The sequence below is a fragment of the Coturnix japonica genome, chromosome 4, assembly GCF_054131305.1.
Source record: "Coturnix japonica strain WE chromosome 4, WE-NBRP24, whole genome shotgun sequence".
NCBI classification, from domain to species: Eukaryota; Metazoa; Chordata; class Aves; order Galliformes; family Phasianidae; genus Coturnix; species Coturnix japonica.
This window is the reverse complement of record NC_140666.1, coordinates 39,594,830-39,615,176: the sequence shown is the minus strand read 5'-3', so window position 1 is coordinate 39,615,176 and position 20,347 is coordinate 39,594,830. Positions and strand designations below refer to the sequence as shown.

General features: G+C 43.5%; 3 protein-coding genes across 4 annotated transcripts; 2 read left to right on the top strand and 1 right to left on the bottom strand.

Moving 5' to 3' along the window:
* Positions 1 to 2,321: 2,321 nt before the first annotated feature.
* Positions 2,322 to 19,979, bottom strand: LOC107313192 (putative E3 ubiquitin-protein ligase HERC4). 2 transcript variants are annotated; one of them, XM_015861224.3, is made up of 23 exons: positions 19,676 to 19,979; positions 19,441 to 19,573; positions 18,734 to 18,810; positions 17,972 to 18,193; positions 16,824 to 16,915; positions 16,096 to 16,226; positions 15,204 to 15,349; positions 14,775 to 14,851; positions 14,365 to 14,462; positions 13,056 to 13,115; positions 12,482 to 12,584; positions 11,783 to 11,960; positions 11,321 to 11,481; positions 10,106 to 10,201; positions 9,462 to 9,560; positions 9,259 to 9,384; positions 6,635 to 6,772; positions 6,369 to 6,535; positions 5,606 to 5,672; positions 5,318 to 5,391; positions 4,546 to 4,729; positions 4,096 to 4,195; positions 2,322 to 3,473 (listed from the first exon to the last, which is right to left on the bottom strand). In XM_015861224.3, exons 1-23 carry the CDS (start codon positions 19,914 to 19,916, stop codon positions 3,262 to 3,264), a joined length of 2,982 nt encoding a protein of 993 aa, XP_015716710.2. In that variant the 5' UTR covers positions 19,917 to 19,979; the 3' UTR covers positions 2,322 to 3,261. The 2 variants fall into 2 exon arrangements, with proteins under 2 accessions (XP_015716710.2, XP_032300319.2); XM_032444428.2 differs by lacking the exon at positions 10,106 to 10,201 and having other exon boundaries at positions 19,676 to 19,970.
* On the top strand, positions 6,863 to 9,413 carry PYURF (PIGY upstream open reading frame). The gene is made up of 2 exons (XM_015861225.2): positions 6,863 to 7,050; positions 7,146 to 9,413. The coding sequence occupies exons 1-2, from the start codon at positions 6,893 to 6,895 to the stop codon at positions 7,285 to 7,287; spliced, it is 300 nt and encodes a 99-aa protein (XP_015716711.2). The 5' UTR covers positions 6,863 to 6,892; the 3' UTR covers positions 7,288 to 9,413.
* On the top strand, positions 7,301 to 9,413 carry PIGY (phosphatidylinositol glycan anchor biosynthesis class Y). The gene has a single exon (XM_085545020.1). It carries the CDS (start codon positions 7,301 to 7,303, stop codon positions 7,529 to 7,531), a length of 231 nt encoding a protein of 76 aa, XP_085401146.1. The 3' UTR covers positions 7,532 to 9,413.
* Positions 19,980 to 20,347: the final 368 nt, after the last annotated feature.

Sequence of the window (20,347 nt, the reverse complement as noted above, 5' to 3'; positions counted from 1 at the left end):
CCCCTCGCCGCCGCCTGCGGGAGTAATGGCTGCGCGCGGCCAATGGCCGGCGGCGGGCGGGGCGGCGGGCGGGGCGGCGGGCGGCTCCCTGCGGCTGCCGGGCCCTTCCCCTCACCGCGAGGTTGCTTAAACCCACTGTTAACCGCGCACGTTTCGAGGTTGCGGAGGGCGCTCAAAGGCCGTCCTCCATAATGGTGTACAACGGCAAACCCGCCGTGAATTGGTGGCTTTCGCTGACCCGGCTGCACGCAGCTCCCTCTGGAGGCTGCTCCGCCGCAGTCCCTGCGTCAGGGCTCCCTTTGGTACCGACACCGACTTTACCGGCCCTGGTTTAACAGGCGGAATCAGGCAGCCAGGGCTGGGCCTGCACTCCACTGCTGGTCATGGCTGCCCCAGCAGGTCAGAGGGAGCTTCCCTTAATGGCTGAGGTGATCCTGCTGAAAAAGGAGCTCCTTCAAAGTGAAACTGTCAGAAAAATATCCAGAGATGCCCAAATCTACAGCTTATCTTAATTTATCAATCATCTCTCTCCTGTCCCAAGCAGCCAGGCACCTGCCCAGTGTCAAGAGCTGCATGGATGTCCTGCAAACCCTCTTCTGGTAGGTATTTTCCACCAGAGCCCTTTTCTAGGTGCCACTGTCAGCCTTCTGCTGAAAGGGATTAGCCAGGGATGGCTGCCCATGCCAGTTGCCAGCAGCCAAGGTGGGGTCTGGCTGCTGGCCATGGAAGTGGTTTTTCTGTGTGGTACCCTGGTCATCCCACATCCGCTCTGCATCTGCTGCTTTGCCGAGTTCCTGCACGTCTTTACAGGTGATGTTTGGAGCAGAAGAGCAGCCTAAAAAATTCCCCACTGCAGATTCAATATACTTGTGATGCCTGTGTGAAGCCTTTTAGACTTGTAGCTGGGTATCAGGCTCATTCGTGTTGTATTTCTTCATGTATTTTATAATAAGCGCCGCTTGAGAAAATGTAGATGCAGCTCAGTGCTCAAAAGTCATTTCAGAAAACGACAGAGTGCTCTACTCTGCTCCTCTGGAAAGTCTTTAATAAAAGCAGGGCTTATTTGAGGACAAATTAAAAATAGCCTTGAAAGGTACTCTGGGATTTAATCTCCCATGTGCTGTTGCATCATACATGATAAGGAAATTCCCTCAGGCTCTAAATAAACCTATTATCATTTAATCTCTGATGGGTTGCCAAAAGGGTTTACTGTTTTTATGTATAATAGGCATTTTGAAGAAGTGGTCTCCCTAGTACAAGAGGCCCTTCCTTTTCCTTACTGGTCTCACTGATAGGTGCTATGTTGCAGCAGTACTTTTTGCCTATTGAGGCACTGAATATTTTACCCTTACATATATGTATCCTCAGGAAAATTACATGTTCCTGGAGGAATCCCTGTAATTTGAATATCCTTATACCTGACAAAGGGAATCACTGCTATGATGTTTAGCCTATTTTCATCATGCAGGCTTTGTACTTTATTTCATTGCAAAGGCTTCCCTGTGGATGCACATGGACCATGGCTTTGAGTCTATCAGTACATGTATTTTTAAAAGCTCTGCTGCAAAGGTGTGACATCTAAGTGACTATGGCTGCAAGGCCCTTTAGAAAGCCTGGTTCTTCTTTCTGAACCTAGGCTCAATCCTCTGGGCCTTTGAGAGAAGCAAAAAGAGCCTGGAGGCACATTTTTCTCTGAGACAGGCTGTGACAGTACGGAAGGGAAGGCTGCTGGAGCTGTCACATGAAAGCTCTGAGCAGTGTCCTTGAACCGTCCCCTGACAAGTAGCATTAAAAAACAAGAAGTTATTTTCTCTGCATTCCCTGTACATTTCTCACCTGTCTTCAAACGACATACTTCCAAGTGCAACCTGATCTTGCACTGTGAGGGCACTGCTGTGATACCCATACCTACAAACATACCAGTGTGTCTAGCAGATGGCAACAGGCGAGTTCCCCGAGTGTTCTTGGAGAAGCTTACAGTGACAGAGGTTGTAGCATCTACCTTTTGCAGCATGGGAGTAGAACACCTTATTCATCACTAAGGCGCACTGGTTCTGGAGCAGGGCATTGTGTAATGTACAAGGTCTAGGCAGAGGAGGATGTGAAAATGTCATCTTCTCACTCTGCATTTCTACATTCATATAAAGAATAATCTGTATAAAATGTAAAAGACCTTGACTTGTTCGGTGTATGCAATACACCTATTTGAAACACATTTACACCAGCCTTTGGTTCCCCTTGTGAGGGGCTCACCTATATAAAGGACAGAAAATGGATATGCTGTCATGCATAAGCAGTCATATAATGGAGGAACACACAACCACGAGTGAGAAGATTGAATCAATTTAACACAGTAAAAGCCTTCCTTACACATGTATGTCCACTGACAATACAAGAAATGAAAGAGGACTGCTGAAAAATCATTACTGTTGTCTCTAATTAAATATATATATTTTACATAAAGGAAAACATACAGAAAAATAAATAAACCTCCCTCCTTTACACCCTGCCTGCTGTTGCTAGGAGTCAGTTTTGGCAGAGAGCTTCCAGCAGCCTCACAAGCCTCACGTTCACAAGGTTCTGTAGTCAGAGCTGTTCTGCAGGCCTAAAATTCTGTTTTATTTAATTACCAGCCAACTTTAGAAGATGCAAATCAACACAACAAATATCACACTGACTAATAGAACATCCATTAATGCAGATTGGTCTTGATAAACTCTAGGAATGATCAAGTCTTCATCCTGGGAACTTCCCTCGGATGACTCAAAGGCCGTATTCAGGCAAGTACAGGCTGCTCCTCGATTCACAGTTTGAAGGAACATGGCTCTCTAGAGTTGGGTTATTCTCCAAAAGAATCCTTAACTAATACAGATGGAAATGTTACCCTCGCTCCCTCTTGCAGTGATTACTGCTTAGCATGTGCTGGCTGTGTTTATGTATGTATGTGTATGTATGTATGTATGTATGTGTATACATACAAATAACAAAAACTTCACTGTTGAAAGCTCATCAACTAAACAAGACCACTAAAGTGCAGGATGAGCATCTATATAAATATAATTGGTTACCAAGTTGCTTCTTGTAAGGATTTATAATCAATAAACACTCTCAGTTGAATACACACACTCAAGTGTTTTTATAAAGTGCAGTAAAAATAAGGCAGAAAAAAAATCACTACACCAGAATAAATCAGGAAAAATATTACAAGTGAAACAACCACTTGCTTTCTTATTTGTGCTTTAACATGCTCCTGACCAGGAGCTACAGTAAGCCAAAACCTTCACTATGCTCTATAGCAAAGAGTAATTTTTCCTCAAGTATTTCCTTACTGCTGTACCTGGGGAGGAAGAGAACGCGGCTGCAGGTTCGGGCAGAAGGATATAAATTATCTGGATTTTCATACTGAGGGTCTTCAATAGTAAATACAAAATACTCTACATAGGGAATGATTCGATCAGATCCTGTTAAAAAAGCTAAACAAAAGAGGGGGAAAGGGAAGCAAATTAGTAAATTTAAAACAAACAAACAAAACAAGAAAGAAAATGCTATTGGAAGATGAAAAACATGAAGGAAAGTCAGTATAAACACAGCTATTTATATAAGCTAATTATCTGGCATTGTTGAATTTGTACCTGAATATAATAGTCTTCTTATTTATAGTAAGTATAAACCTTTTACTTTTACTTATACAGACTTTGTGAATGAGAAAAGCCAAGCTAGGTTTGACCTTCCCCAATTAAAAGGATGAGCCAGCTTCTGTCATCCTCTGAGAAAGCTCAGCGGCTCATGTCAGCATTAAAGTTGAGCCCTCTGACTAACAACCAATCTCCACAAAAGCAAGGAATAAACTAATTGCAAGGTCCAGGAGTATCGGGTGTGTTTAAGCAAGCCTAAGGGAAGGGGAGAAGGGTCAGAACTGTGACTGTGCTGTTCTTTGTGCCAATTCTTTGTGGCTTATACTAGAAATTCTGGGGGCGGGGAAGTCATAAGCACACTGAAAAGCAGTTTGGAAGTACAGTATTTTTCACACACAAATATCTAAATCTGTGCTGTGAGGGAGAGCTATAAAGAAAGTTCAGAATGTTAAAATATTACCAAGGAAGTTTTTCTTTTTTTCTTCTGGGAGCTCGTGAAACACAGTCCAAAAATCCTTGATGGTTTGATGTGACTCTTCGTAGTTCACATATGCCACATTCTGTTGAAGAGATATAATTAAAATTGGCCTCGCTATTTCCATTTTTATTGAAAGCAGCAACAGTTCATCTATCAGTTCCATAATCTCGTTCACAGATGTTCAAATCCTCCTCATTCCTGGAATCTGCTCGTTCATTGCTTTTTTAAAGACTGATCTTTATTACCCTCTACTCTTGTACCTAGGGTAGGTACTGATCAAAACAATGATACAACTGATAAAAACATTCTCCTGAGCTACTATTTTTGTATTTGGAACCTACGCATCCAAGAATAGAACAGGACAGAAAGAGTTTCTGCTTAGCAAACAGCTTGTGCATAACAGCAGAAGGCCACTCTGCTTGTAACCGATACCTTCATTAGCAGATGCCAGTCATAATTCATTTGTCCCAGAAGAATTGCCTGGAGCTCAGCGGGGAGAAACACCTTCCAGCTTTCAGCTGGGCAGCCTCTTAAAAAACCTCGCATAAAGTCTTCAAATGGCTTCTGTACCGATTCATTCAACACGTAATTCACATACAAGTCAACAAATTCCTTCCTGCAAAGATATTTTGATTCAAACAAGCAACACAAGAGGTGAATTTTGAAAAGGAGAAATATAGAGAGCTTTCTTCCTTATTCTTTATTTCATGCATACACATAAGCTTTACTGAGAGCTGTTACATGCAGAACACACAAGCCACAGACTTGTTTTCTGTACTGTGTGCTGAGGTTAACACTGACACAACACCTCACTGATAAACTGCTCCTCTTCTGTTATGTGCAAGATGTGTTTCATACATGTAACTAAGGAGGAAATATTTTGCTCATAAATAAAACTTTACAAAGATGCAAATGTTGCTCAGTGATACTTTATATGTTAAGAATTTCCCAAATAAGGCCTGGTATGACTGTGCATGACAATGCCAGGACATCCCAGGATCCCTGTCTTATCCACTGCTTGCACAGACTGCTAATGTCTGGCATATATACAGCATGTACAGCACGATCTGAAAGCACACAGCTCTTGCTGCTGGACTGAGACCAACAGTCTCAGTTCTCACTCAGTATTTACTAATAGATATTTCTACAGATACGATATTTCATGAACACATAACAGAAACAGGATAAGAAAAATAAAACTGACCTGTTGTGCTTAGTGACAAGAATGTTGGCACCATTTTCTTTAAGCTCAACCACAGAACCTCCTTCTTCCATTTGCTACGCAAATAAAAACATCAGACACTAAATCAGTATTTTATATATATATATATATACATATGTGACAGGCATATACGAGCTATATCTATCATTTTTTCTTACTGTACCCTTGCCAGTTGGAGTTTATAAACAAGGATTTATATCGCTTGTGAGGGGATACTGTATTGCCTGTGTTACATGCATGGCACATCTGAATGACACAGTGAAGTCTTACCACAAAGGTCATGTGTAGGCTTTCAAGCCTGTGCTCAGATTCTTCCTTCAAAATATTCTTAAGACTCCTGTAAAGAAAAAAGAAAGGGGGCAGAGGGGGAAAAAGATAAAGGATATAAAGATCATTCATTACAGTCTCAAATTGGCTGGAAAGCATTCTTTGGCAAGCTGTATTTAAATGCACATATGTACATAACACCTGTACTCACACCAGACCTTCATAAAAAGCTCTAAACTGACTTTGTATTCTTCTCATGACATGATCTGAGGGAAATGTCTTGACAGTGAAGAATGCAAAGCAAGACTATCCCCATGCTCCATTGGGATTTCACACAGAGATTAATTCCAGTGGCAAATGGGCTGAGACCACAGCTTTTTTCTTTCAGAGATCATTTAATAAGGAATTGCACATCCATCAGTGGGGTGATCTAGAAGAACTGAGCAATGTCTCTCAAAGCATTGCAGGCAATCTCACATTTCAGTCTACCAAGGGCTCTTGCCCCTCAGTACAGTCTCAGGCTCCAAGGAAGAGGTTCTGATGGGCTGTTTATAGCACTTGTGTGGAATGCTGTGCTTCAGGAACCTGCAAGCTCCATGTTGTAGCAGCAGCAACGTGTTCTACAATATCTGCCTGTCCATTAAAGTACCACTTCCAAGATTGCTGCATGAATCACCCAGCTAGAAGACCCACTTTAGCGGTAGCTGCACAGAAAATTAAGAATTGCTTTAGGATTCTCCCAGCTTAGGGCACTGACATTTCATACCTGCCGACTGCTGGCATCAGCTCCTCCAGGTCCTCCAGGGTCGGCTCGACATCCCGCATCTTCTTGAAGAGAGCCCTGGGGAAGGGGAAAGGAGTCCGGCAGTGGTTATACAGGGCCATTCCACACAGGGTGCCAACCAGGAGGAAGGTGTCACCGTGGCTTGACGCCTAGTCAAACACGAATTGTAAAAAACAGGGGAAGTTTCGCCTCTCTCTCTTCGAGCATCCTGGCACGTCCGGGGCTCAGCCGCAGGCGAGCCGCCTTACCTGCCTGGGGAACCAGACCAGCCTGGAGGGGAAGTGGCGGAACACGCCGCTCTGGGGATCGCAGAGGGCCTTGGCGGCGACGGTGAAGAGCTCCCGGCGCAGCCCGCCTCCTAGCCCTTCCTCGTTCTCGAAGTACACCTGCGAGACACACAACAGCCATGCTGAGCCGCCCCGGAACCACAGCGCTGCGGCGGCGGCGCGCAGCCCGGCACGGCTCCGCCGCGCACCGGAGGCGGAGCGGCGGCCGGGGTTACCGCCATGCTGCGCTGCTGCGGGCGCAGAGCGGCGGCCTTGCTGCGGGGAGCGGCTGGGAACCGCGGGGCCAGCGGCCACGAGCAGGACCACGGGCCGGGGCAGCCGCTGGAGCCGTCGCTGCTGCGCTTCTTGGTGTGCCCGCTCTCCAAGCGGCCTCTGAGGTGAGGGCCTGAAGGCAAAGCCAGCTTGCTGACACCTCCCTTGTCTTTACTGTTCTTTCTTTCTTTCTTTTTTGCATTCTTGCTTGGCTGCTCAGGTACGAAGAATCGACTAACGAGCTCATTAACGAGGAGCTGGGCATCGCCTACCCCATCATCGATGGCATCCCCAACATGATCCCGGAGGCAGCCCGCAGTACGCGGAAGCGGCCCCCGGCGGAGGGCCCGGAGCAGCCGTGAGGGCGCCGTGCCGATGGCGGCGGGCGGCCTGCTCCCCTCCCTGCCCACGCTGACCGTGCTCGTTCCCCTCCTCTCCCTAGCGGGCTTGTTCTACTCGGCCAGCGTGGATGAAACCTTCCCCCAGGGCTGCACCAGCACCAACAGCTTATGTTTCTACAGCCTCCTGCTCCCTGTCACCATACCGGTTTATGTGTTCTTCCACCTGTGGACCTGGATGGGAATTAAGCTTTTTAGACACAATTAGTGCAGTGTCTCTGCTAACCCCTGGGATTCTCTAGAGCGGCACAGTTTGTGTAATTTAGCCAGGTCTCACAATTGATCTGAGATTTGTGTCGTGGCACTGGTGACTGTCAGCATTTTCCTGGTGGTGTCTGAACTGTGTGCAGCCCTCCGCAACAAGCCTGTTACTTAATTACTGCAAAGGAAGAAGAGGAGGAATAACAAACACTGTTTCTTTCTAGTGTCTCTCTTCAAGCTCTGTTGCTAGTGGCCACTGAAAATCTTCTAAGGGGTAACCATCTGTGCTAGACAACAGCAGCCTGACTGAAACGACATCAAATAATCGGTGGCAATATGGGGTGGTACAAATCTCTCTTTGATTCATGAGCTTTGATTTTGTTTTTCTTGACCTCATGTATTGAAATGCATTTGCCTTAGTGTCAGGGGAATGTAAGATAAATTAGTTTGATGCTTAATAACAGGCCTGGAGTTGAAGGAAGAATTCCATATGGATACTCTCAGTGTACGCATAGAGTATCTTTCTCCCTAGCACTATGTCCTCCTTAGTAGAGAGGGAACAGCAGATACTTCTGCTGAACACTTAGGCTTTCCCTGTTCCTATTTACAGCAACGCTAGAGAATGGAGTGACACTTATATCCTGTAACTGCTGAAAAAAATCAGAATTGGAGTACTGTGTTGGAAACATTGCGGGTCTTAAGTGTCTACTGACAAGAAACTAATAAAGCAATCGCATTGATCAGGCTACGGCTGCACAGATAATGCTGGGATGCATGAAAGGTGTATTGGAGGGCTTACTCCAGGTAAGTGCAGTTATCTGTCAGGGTTCCTCGTGCAGTCAGTGGAGAGAGGTTCATAGAGAGCATAGTACAGAGCACAAGCCTTACTGTTGTTTTAAAAAAACAAAAACACCTATTTCAGCTGACATAGTGAGAAAGAAAAAAGGAAAGGTAGCTCTAGAAGCCATTTGTGTATCTTCTCCTATATGTAAATGAAGGAAAAGCTCTGACAAAGCACTGGCAAGAAGGCTTACTTGGGAAAAACCAGAATTGGGTAATGTCTTGCTGCACAGGCATGATATCAGACAGCCCTTGTGTCAGTGACAGAGAACACAGGCACGTGGTCCCCAGGCTGAGCTCAGCTCTGGGCAGGGACCCAGGTGCCTGGATCCTGTGTCAGCCACCTGATTACTTTTGCAGGAAAGGGCAAGCACTGCAATACCTGAAGATCTGGCTACCAAAACCTTTGTATAGGGGAAACCACAAATAAAATCACAGAGAAACAGCAGCATTATAATCAGCTTTTCCTCCCTCATGGGGGCATTATTCTTCCTTTCCCTTCAGGCAGCATTACCATGAAGAGAAACAGCTCTTTTTGGTCATGCCACTTGCTGGCCTCTAGTGCTGACAAGAAAAACCTGTCCACCAGGTTTTCGTGCACGGCAAATTAGCCTAGTAAAGTGAGTCTAGCAGTAATAGTACTGGAATTCGCCAATTAACTGGTTTTTTGAGCAATCCTATTACATTCTTCCAAAGCAACTTCACAGTAAATAGCACTGCCAATTGCCTTTAAATGATACCCACAACGCTTATTAGCAACTTAAGAAAGTATGATACTACTCTCCCAATTTACTTATGTCCCCAGCAGAACTTTCTTAACAATACTTCAGAACACTGCAGTAATATATTTAGAGCTGAAAAAAAAAAAAAAAAAAAAATGGTTTGATGTCTTACTTCTAAGAAATGTGTGAATTGGTTCTTCTTCGCCTTTCTTAAATGATCCCATATGTCATCCAGAAGGCATTCTCTTCTGACAGGAAAAGCCCACTGTTTCTGAAATATTTGTATTGTGCTTGGATGCTGAAGAATAAAGCAATGACTTGTTAGAAGTGTGTTTCTCTATTGTACGTTGGGAAGAAGAAAAAGGCCATACTTACAATGTTGATATACAAAGACAGTCTGTTGCATTCTAAAAAATGAATCAGCATCTTGTTCTTCACTTCAAAAATGCATGGATATTTGATCAGCATTGTCAGCTGAAATTACAAAGATGAAAGCAAAAGGTATGTTGATTTTCATTTGCAAAATCAGATTTCAGGGTATGGGTAGAGGCTGAACTGCCATCCCCACACAGTCCTCACAGAGCCCTCACAGTAATTCTGTTAAATAAATGGCATCACATCTAAAAGTATACAAAAAGCATAGTAACAACGCTTGGTGGTGCTATTTTGTACTCGCTGCCAGTTTGAAGCAAACAGATCTACTTAAGATGACAGAATCATAGAATGGTTTGGGATGGAAGGGACCTTTATGATTATCTAGTTCTAAACCCCTGCTGTAGGCAGGGTTGTGTTGGCAATAGCTCTGGCACTCAGCACCAGGGGCTCATCAATGGAAAAGCACTGTTGTAGCTGCTAAAATACTGAGATCATAAATGGCTTCCTTTATTTAGAACAGCTGGAGAGGTGGGGAAAGGCACTGTCACTGGGATGAAGTCTAGAGTTGATTTCAATTCATACTGATTTATTAAACAAAATAGTGAAATAAGCATTTTGTACTGCTGCTAAGATTTTATACTTACTTCTATGCCCATGGTGCTAATATGACAGATAATATCTATCGTTTCAGGTATATAGAAATGGTTGTCTTGTAGCCTGGAACCAGCTCTGGAGTTCACCTGTATTGGCAGACACAATATGAATGGGACTGGCAGCAGAGCTAGTGAGCTATGCAAGGACAGGATTAAGGAGTAACGGGGATTTCAGCAGAAATAGCTCTGAGACCCAGCACAAAAATGGAAGTATAGAAACACAACAATTAGCACAGCACTCAGTGGTGACAAGTCACAAAGAAACATGTAAAAACTTGCAGGAAAGCAATTTTCATTTACATCACAGATCCCTTAACAGAACCATCCTGAAAGGTATTTTTTGTCTGTCATCTTGCAGGAGAGCCTGAAATTTCTCATTTGTTTTCATATTTGTTGCCAGGTAAAGATCTGATTTTGGGGGCAACAGCGACCATGAAAGGCTGCGAATGATGTTGCTGCTTCCTAAGCTATACACTCCCGCACTTTCAAGTACTATCCAGGGGATAAATACATTCAAGAGTCTGAACATTGAGGGCCAATTCTGCATTCTCAGCCAAAAGGATGCTGAATACTGAACAAAATTCAACAACTCTTACTAACTGTACATTTGAGTTCCTTCCTAAACTTTGAAAATCTCAGCAGGAGAAAGGATGTTTTTTGAGAAGAATACATCTGTTGTCCGCTGTCTTCCCCTTATTCATATGAGCTAAACATACTAAAATTCTACCGGCTCACATAGTTTCTCAGGTAGCAGACTCTAAAAGCATCATACACTATTGCTGTGCTGTGCGAAACTGGTGGCCTGTCATTTAGATACTGTGAGCAGTTCCTAGGGTGAGAGATCTCACAAGGGATTCTCACAAGTGGAATAGGCATGCTGTGTGATGAACAGCACAGCCATAGCCCTGTGCACATCAAAGTATACACTCCTTCCTGCAAGTGTCCCATCCCCACCTGGGGCCTCAGTTGTTCAGTTCTGTAGACAGTCAGCCAGGCACAGTTCAAGAGCAAAACTCAGGGTAGGTAGCATGAAAACTCAGTTATTTCAAAGCCATGTCGATGCAGAGCAAAAAGAATCCCGAAGCAATGTCAAGGAACCATGTTTCCTTGTAAGAAGGAAACCCAGAAAATTCAACAAAGAAAAAAGATTAAAATATTCTAAATTATACTGATACATCATTACTCAGGATTCAAGCGCTTTCTCACCTGGTAAAGAATCTGCAGTATTTGCAGTGTCTCTATCTCTTGTGGATATTGCTCAGGGACAAAGCAATTGAGAAGTTGATTTAGAGAGTACAGGGAAACCTTCTTAAATATAACAACCAGATTCTTGAAATAGTCTGTTTCTAAGTTTGACCACAGGCATTCTGTAAATAAAACAACAGCTAGTAAGATATCCACCACAGGGAACATAAAAATAACTACTATTCCTGGATGAAGTTGCATTTTCCCTTCTTATCAAATTAACAAAATGCTTAATTTCACACTACTACTGAGAGTTAGTAAGCCTCGAGCTGAGAAACACTGGGCTTTTCTGTGTAGTAGACCCTGTATTTATATTTCTACCAGAAACATTTCTTCCAGTCTGAACTCTGTATTATCTCCTGCTCAACAGCCCCACGTGGCCAAACATTTAAATCATTCAATTCCATCAACTTCAAACCCTACCAAGAGTTTGCAGGTCCTTCTGCCGGAGCCTCAGGATAGCTTTTGCTAGCTGCTTGAGAGTAGAGAAAGCATTCTGTTGCTGCAGGAGGAAAGGCAAGATCAAGTAGACTCTGAAATTTTCAGGTGAAATAGGAGAAGAAGACAATGATGGCAGTAAATTATTAATCTCCTTTTGCACCTTCAGAAGAAAAAAAGAGAGAGAGAGGAAAAGATTAAAAATACGGTTGAGTTATGCCAAAATAATCTATGAATTAGGTTGGTATGGAATTCCTAGATTTTGTTCACTAACCTCCCATCACACACTAAGCCCAGGATACTACCTTCAAATTCAATTCCAATTCAAAATAAGAGTTTCCTGACTGATTCTGAGTAACTCATTTATTTGCACAGTTAGAAGAAAGGCTGTGATAATTCTCCCATAAATCCCCTTCATAGAGAAGCTTGTCAGCTCTTCTGGAAAAGGGCTTGTTCCTCGCGCTATGGCTTTCACACAATCCCATCTCCTCAGTATATGGCTCCAGTGGGAACAATAAACAAACTGTGCCTTCTCTTCATGAAGTTTCCTGAAAGTTTGTTGGTTATGTTTGGTTTTGCTTTGTTTGTAAAAGACAGGAAAAAATCTAAACCTCTGAAGAAAATGAGTCAGACCCACAGTTTGTTGGTGTCTGTGCAGTTAGAATTCTTGTATCAAATCCTTACCTCCTGGTAGACTTCTGCATTCTTGCTGATCTTCTTATAAAAGCGTAGCACTTTTGCCATGTCTACACCTGAGTTTTCCTTGGAAGTCCTGAAATGTTTGCCCCTGCCATGAAGGGAAGAATAAATGAAAAATTAAATCAAACAAGCGAGCTGCTTTAATTCCTGAGTGAACAGTGAAGCATCCCAACATTTGAAAACATTCAGAACAGTTAACCCCCACCTGCAGTGGGCATAGAACAGCTTCTTCTGTACTACAAAGATATCTTCACTGTGGAGTGACCCGATTAATATTCTGTCCTTCCCGTCTTGTGTAGTGATGCTCAGTTAATAATAGACTTCCTGCATTTCACCTTAAAATGCCTTGCACTTCAGTGCTGGGAAGAGCTATTATGGACCATTTGGGAACTGAAACATTGCCTAATGACATTATCACAATCTGTCAAATGTCACTGTGGGATAATCTACTAGAATAAGAGCTTCTATGATTCTATGAGTAGAATTCTATGATTCTATGATTCTACAACAAGTTCTTGAAGGACTAGGGGATAAAAACTTAATTTTAGTCAGTACACACCTTTTATCCAAGAAACTTCCATTGATGCAAGCCTCGGATGAAAAGATCGGTGTGATATATCTGGGATTAAAAAAAGAAAAAGAAAAAATAAACCAAAGCAAGCCCTTTCAGCACAGGCAATACCTTCAGTTCATGAATTCTGAAAGAACGAAAAACATGCGTACAAGTCTGTCTGCACCTGACCATGTAAAATGTTTCTTAATAGCACTGTATTGAGAGTGTTGCAGAAGATATTTCACTCATGGAGTTAGTGATCTTCAGAAAACTGTGTTTCCCATACTTGGCCTTATGCTTACAGCAGGAACAGTCATTATGTTAGCATGTATAGTTGTTGTAGGAAACCTCTTTGAGTGCCTTGTACCAGTCCACACTCTGCACAGGCGGTGGTCAGGAGAGGACATGATTTTGTTTGTTACACAATGTAAAAGGCAGTGCATGGAAGAGAGGAGGAACCTCTCCATGGATGGGATCTGCAGTGCACCAAGGGGAAATTCAGCTGCTGCATGAAAGCTGGATTCTCAGTAGGGAGGTAAAGTTTAAAGTTTACTCATCACCAATATTCCTAGTTCTATTCTATCTGAATAAAACAGCTTCTTAATCAAGCATTCACTGTTGAGCTTTGCTGTTGACATCTGGAAAGCAGTCCCTGTCTCCCTCACTTTTCTTCTTTATGCAAAACACCCACTTTTAGTTTGTTCTGAGCTATACTAAGAGTGGTCAGAGAAACATCCAGATCTGAATTGGTCAAGATTTTTAAATACTCAGAATCAGCACCTGGAGTCAGACTTTCCTAAAGAAAATAACTGCCCACGTAAGGTCTGAAAAAAGACTTCCTAATCATAAATGTTACCCGTAAGTGTTAGGCTTCCCAGAGTAGTAATACCTACTGCTTTTGAAAGAGAAGACATCATGAGTTTTCAAATGCTGACACGGGAAAAAACAAATCCAGCTTGGGTACTATGGATTACAGCTTTTGCATAAGGCCCCAGAGTGTAGACTGAGCCATTGGTTTAACTTGTGAGCTCTTCATCTGCTTAACAACCAATTCACACAATGAGAAAAGGACTGACTTCCAAAACCAGACAGTGCATCTGCTCTATTCTTGCAAAAGGAATGTTGAAGAGCCATTGTTTATGCATTTTCTTACTGCCAAAACTATGTAATAATTGCTTGTACAAGATGTGGTCTTGGCTAAATGATTAATTATTAGTTTCCAGAAGTCTTCAACAAATAGTAATTTCATTTATCTTTTTTTTTTAAATCAAAAATCATGTGTTGGGGGGGGGAAGTCACAAGGATTCTAACTTACTTTTTTATATTCCCCCAGTGTCGTGAACTGAAATTATTAATCCATGCTTTCACTTCTTTCCTCTCCAGAGTGGCAATCCCGTTCAAAGGATAGGAATTCTGCAAGAAATGCATGAATATACGATTGAGATTAAAGATCTAGTAGATTAGATTTTTTTTTTTAAAGCTAATTACCACAATAACATTTCAGCCTAAATATGAAAAAATTAATGGTTATCTAGCATGATCCAGATGCAGAAACCGATTTTATAGTTGCAATACTGGTCAGTTTCTGGTCCTAAGTATGCAAAGAAGTGAGAAGAGACATATTTTCAGTTGGAGCCCCAAAGGCAGTATGGAAAAATCAAAAGCTTCCATCAGAAATGTGAACAGTGGTCAAAAAACTGAAATTGTGAACAAATACACACGTACCCTTTTCTTAAAGAGAAGGCCAGTGATACTGTCCTTTTCTTCTGCAGTAGTTTTTGCCATGTTTTGTGACATGTTTTCTGTGAAAGTGTAAAAAACAATTCATATGAACCCCTGAAGACAGACATCACCTCATGGAGGTTAGTGCACAGATGTGGCATATTTGAAAAAAAAAAAACAACAACTCAGACAGTAGCTGTTTGTCTAAAATTCATTCTATGTGGCCATTACTCACAATGATAAATCAAACTACAGTAGATTTACACACTGCTAGACTGTGTTGGGACAATTAAGAGAGCAAAAGATATAGTGTAAGTCACTGGAGGCCATCAGTTTTTCAAAGTGAACAAGAACTCAAGAAAGCAAACACCTTCACTTTGCCTGATATGGAATAAATTAATACAGATTGTACACATCTACAGCCATCATTACCCTGGCAGAACTCCCCATTATCCACTGGTGAATCGATGGGCAGTGGTACCAAGTGATTAGATTTTCTCTCACTTTTCAGCTGTCCTTCATAAGAACCAAATGAATAGACTTTGTCCAAAGATGAGACATAGACCAGGGTGTGCTGCCTGTTCAGACAAAGAATATTGTTAAAATAAGTTCATACCACTGAGACAGTCAGAATAAGATTTATAGACACATTTTCAGAGAGGATAGCTGAGGCTTGTCTTTAAAAGTGGGGGTAGCCCAGCTATCATCTCTTTAACTGAAGTCATAAAACCCCCTTCCTTGCATAAACACTCTGCAGTAAAAAAATATAGACTTAGATTTCCTGTACTATCCGCTAATGTTTGTGATTTACCCTGGCTCCGCATACAAAAGTAATGCATTAGGCCTTGCTAGCTTCCTTCCACTTTTTTTTTTCCAAGTGAAACTTCTGTGTTGCTGAGTCTTAAAACCCAGTAAAGTCTACAAGAGACATTTTATATCTCAGCTCCAGAAAGGTAGAATGAAACAATAGTTTTCACTACTCTCTGGTTCTTTCTAAGTATCCGTGTGTGTTGAAGTGAATGGTGACATTTCCCACTCAGCTTTTCAATAGTCCTTTGGAACCCAGTGCACCCTTTGTTTTGCCAAGGACTCCTGGTGTTTTTTCCAACCATTTCCCCACACTTCACTTTGGTTAAAGATTTTGCTTCCACATGAGTTGTGACAGGAGGATGAGCTGTGCATGAAGGATGGACGATACACTGACAGAACTGACCTACTAGAATACAGGGACTTAAGCAACTTGGTAATTTCCCTCCCTACTGTTCTTCGGTGATTCATCTGAGACTCTGACCTAGGAAGACATTTTATTAAGGTATCTTCCCACCTTCCACAGGCAACCTGTGAAACTCTTGCTCCCCACAGTTCAGCCACCACACGAGGCCTAAGTTCATTCCGGGTGGAGTTGTGACCAAGCTGGCCAGCCCCTCCTGCTCCAAAGGTGTACAGCAAGCCATCCTTGTAGGCAAAGAAACAAATAAGAGGATCACTGCATTATTAATAGCATTCAAACAATCACCATTAAAAATGAGACCCAGCAATACATAATATGTTATATAGGCCTGGCCTCAGAAACATACCTAATTCAAACAAAAGCAGAGTTCACTTTGCATCAAACATTACACTGTTTATATGTCCAAATCCTTTAACTTCCCAGAAAAGCCATTTAACTCCTGAAAATGACTCCCTGTTGCTTCAGAATCTTCCTTCTATTAGTAAACCCCAGTGAATTAGTTATTATTGACATTTTCTTAAGTCTCTGGCATGTCATGTAAAAAGAAAGTACGTTCAAAAAGCATGGAGAGCTGAACTGCACCCCTTTAATGCAGGATTCTCACTTATCATCTCTCAGTGAGAGCTTGCATGCAGATGACAAGAATCTGAGCAAAGGCCAATTTTCCCACTACCATAGCTAGCATGCTCTGTTGATTGCCTCCAGACTGACGCAAATAGGAGTTGCCATTTCAATTTCTCTGTGTTCAGTTTTGGCAGTGTATCTTTTTTTCTTTCCCCCAGTGTGAGTTCTCAGATGCTGAGTTTCAAATTCAGGCTCACCATGGAGAGAACTGCAGTGTGGTCTGCCCCGCACGAGATAAATACAGCCTTCCAGTGCTCTAATGCTTCAACGTATGACGGGCGGTCCCTGTCTGGAAAGAAAATACCATATAGCTAAAGTGAAGGTGTTCTGAGGTGTCTCACACAAATAAAGATTTAGAACATCCATTTTTAGCATTTTACACTGCTGTCTTACAGCAATTCATGTATTTATTACTTCATTTTGAGTTGTTTTCTACCCTCCGCTACAACAAACCCTTTCTCATCATGTTCTGCCTTGTTCACAGCACTTTTTCTATTCAGTTTAATTAAGTCTGAAATAAAATGCAGCGCTTTCACGTTTGTTTGTCAAAAGGTACTTGGCTTCAAAATATCTGATTTTCAAGGAGCTGGACATACTAATATTCCAGTAACTTCAGGTTCTATCTGTCTAAGGCAATTCTACAGTAGTCTTCTAGGTCTGAAAACAAATTCTTCTCTCAGTTTCTATTCACAGAAAATTAAAGACATTTCTTTTTCCCAAGACTGCCTGGAGATACAATAAGCCTGAAAAGAGATCTCTGAGACATATAGTTTTATGGTCCCAGCCTACCCACTTATTCTTATAAAATGATAATAGAATCACAGAATCTCCCAAATTGGAAGGGACCCATATGGATCATCGCGTCCAACTCCTAGCTCCACATGGGACTACTCAAAAATCAAATCCCATATCAGAAAGTGTAATCCCTTCCCGAGCATGTCCCCACAATCACAGCTCCAAGCAGTCTGCTCCAGGGCCTAACTACCCTCTGCTGAAGAACCTTTCCATAATCCCCAAACTAATCCTTCCCTGACACAGCTCCATACCGTTCCCTTGGGTCTTGTTGCTGTCAGCAGAAAGCAGAGATAAACGCTGCCCCTCTGCTGTCCTTGTGAGGAAGCTGTCAAATTTTCTGTAGAGATATAAACCATAAATCCCTCATCCCTGCATGCATTTCCAGGTCAGGATGCAACAGCTTCAGAACAAAAAACTTCACTTTCTTCCCAAGTCTCTGCTGCCCACTGCTGTTCCAAACAGGCTTAGCATTCCCAAACCATTCCTGTGCCTGCAAAAAAACCCATCGATCTTCCCACTGCTTTGCTCTCATACTGCTTTCTTTTCTTACCATACGTGTGTCTGAGTCCCAGCTGTCCAAAATCGTTCTTTCCCCACGAGTAAACAGCTCCAGAGAGTGACACAACAACACTGTGAGCTCCTCCGGCAGCAATTTGAGCGAGTGGGATGCCCTTTAGGCCTTTCACCAGCCGTGGTTCGGAGATGACTGGGTCTAGACTCCCCACTCCAAGCTGTCCACGGTTATTCCGGCCCCAGGTAAAGAGATTACCTCCTTCATGCATGCAAAAACAACAAAAAAGCTCTGTATCATGCTTTCTTTGAGTCTTGGTACTTTCAGAGTGAGAATCAGTGCTGGTTTCAGAGATCTAGCTCCTAGGTGAGACCACAGTCAGTATTAACAGCTCCCTGTGTCCTTCCACCTCCTTCAAGACAGATCCATGCAGCCTATATAGTTCATCAAAGGCTGTTACCACCTCTGAACCCAAATTTTCAACAAGTTTCCAACCAGAGAGGAGCTCAGACTTATAAACGAGCAGATCTGGTGAGTGTAGAGAGAGGTGGCCACGTTTTCTCTCCACAACAAACCTTTCAGAAGAAGTAGTACCAAGGAATTAGAGAGAGAGAACTGCAAGTCCTTTAAGCGTTTGGAAGGAAAGGTAGCTGACAGCAATCACACTTTGTGTCCTTTGCCTGCTGCTAATTACTCACAGATGGTGCCACTAACTACTGGTGTAGTTCAGGCATTCCCTTCTGAACAAGCCTGTCAAATTCAACTTCCATTTGGAAGAAAAGAGTACATAAAAGAGGCTACCTCTGGACAGTGCCATGGAGTGATGGTCTCCACAGGCTATTTGAACAATATCGTGGGTTCCCAGTTCTTTCACCAGCCTACAAAGATAAGGAAAAAATACCATATCAAAATAGACCATGTGCCATCAGACAAAGTAAAAGAAGAAAATATTCTGCTCACCATGTCCCAGCATGTTTAGAAGTATTTACATAGAAAAGCATTGGTCATCTCTCAGTCAGTTCACTCTGCTCTTACTCCATCCCCCTTCATCTGCACAAACTGATTTCATTATGGTTTGCACCAGAGGAAGCTTGAAGAGCATTAGGCAAGTTAACAGAACATCCAACCAGCAGCTGTGCCAGCTTTACAAGTTAGTTAACATCATAGATCAGTGAGATGGTGGCAGGGTTCCGGTGAGTTTGGGTCTTTCATACACCGCTTTCCCAAGCCATGTGTCATTTACATGTCATTTGTGGGACTGGTACAGCTAGCAATCGTTACTGTGTTTTGAGAGGAACCTGTACCAACTGCATCTCAGTCAGCTCAGACCTTGGTGTTAATCTCAGACTCAGAGCGCTTCTTGCTGAACAAAAATGAAGATAAAGTTTTGGGCTCTAGGAGCATGAGAGTTTCTACTTTGCAGTAGGAGTGTGCCTAAGTGTCTTGAATGTTACCTTTAGGAAGAGTGGCCCGTGTTCTCTGACCACTGCCCTGTGAGAGCCTCTTACCTTGGCTCAAAGATTTTGCCTGGAGCCGTGGTCCAGTATTCGTAAAGCTTCCCGTCACAGGAGCAAACGAGTACATGTGTCTCATCACAGTTCCAACACCGCACCTCCTCTTCTCCCTCTAACCACACGCATTCTGTAGTCCAAGCAGAGGTGAGCATATCAGCGGGCTCCTGATTCATTTCTGCTCCCACCTAAGCAGTATTTTTTCACGTCCCCTGGGGCTTCAGCATCTCACCTGCTACTTTGCTGCACACCAGCAGACCCCTCCGGCGATCACTAGAAGACACTTCTCCATCTCCGCCTGCCGTGCCACCGGCTCTAAGAGCAGTCACCCCTCGGCACATCACGGCCCCGTCCCTGTCCCCTCGGTTACCCTGCCGCTCATCTCTGTCATCAGGCGGTCTCCGCGTGGTCCCGCTCCGTAGCCCGTTCAGCCGCCGCTTGGCCCGCCGCTGCCGCTGCCGTGCCCCCGCCATCCCGCGATGCCGACCGGCCGGAGCCCGGCTCTCGCTTCCCCGCGGACAGCTCCCGGGCCGCCCGCCCCGCCCCGATGGGGAAATGGAAACCGAAAGCCGGCCGTGTTCGGCTGGCCCTGCCCGCCGCCGCCTGCAGCGGGGGGTGCCGAGTGAGGAAAGCTAATGGCAGTGGCTGGAGAGTCCCAGCTCCGGAACCACAGTTGCTACATCCCGACTTTTCTGCCACAGGAGGCGATGGGAGCTTTGCCCTGGGCTGCGGTGACAGCAGGAGGAGAGCAGATGCCAGTCAAGCAAGGTGCTGGATGGGACCATGTGATACGTGATCCTAAATACAAGTTTATCCAGCCTGAACTCTTGAACTAGACATATCCAGCACAGCTACATACTGACTGTACATCTGTATTACTTCTTCTGGCAAGCATCAAGAGAAT

Bases quoted from the DNA above. Each gene is read 5' to 3' on its own strand.
- PYURF (XM_015861225.2), top strand. From the start codon at position 6,893: ATGCTGCGCTGCTGCGGGCGCAGAGCGGCGGCCTTGCTGCGGGGAGCG. The intron at 7,051-7,145 runs GTGAGGGCCTGA...TTGGCTGCTCAG, and splicing joins CTCTCCAAGCGGCCTCTGAG to GTACGAAGAATCGACTAACG.
- PIGY (XM_085545020.1), top strand. From the start codon at position 7,301: ATGGCGGCGGGCGGCCTGCTCCCCTCCCTGCCCACGCTGACCGTGCTC.
- LOC107313192 (XM_015861224.3), bottom strand. From the start codon at position 19,916: ATGGCGGGGGCACGGCAGCGGCAGCGGCGGGCCAAGCGGCGGCTGAAC. The intron at 4,730-5,317 runs GTCAGTTTTATT...ATATCTTTGCAG, and splicing joins CTTGTCACTAAGCACAACAG to GAAGGAATTTGTTGACTTGT. The intron at 3,474-4,095 runs GTAATATTTTAA...TCTTTTGTTTAG, and splicing joins AAAAAAGAAAAACTTCCTTG to CTTTTTTAACAGGATCTGAT.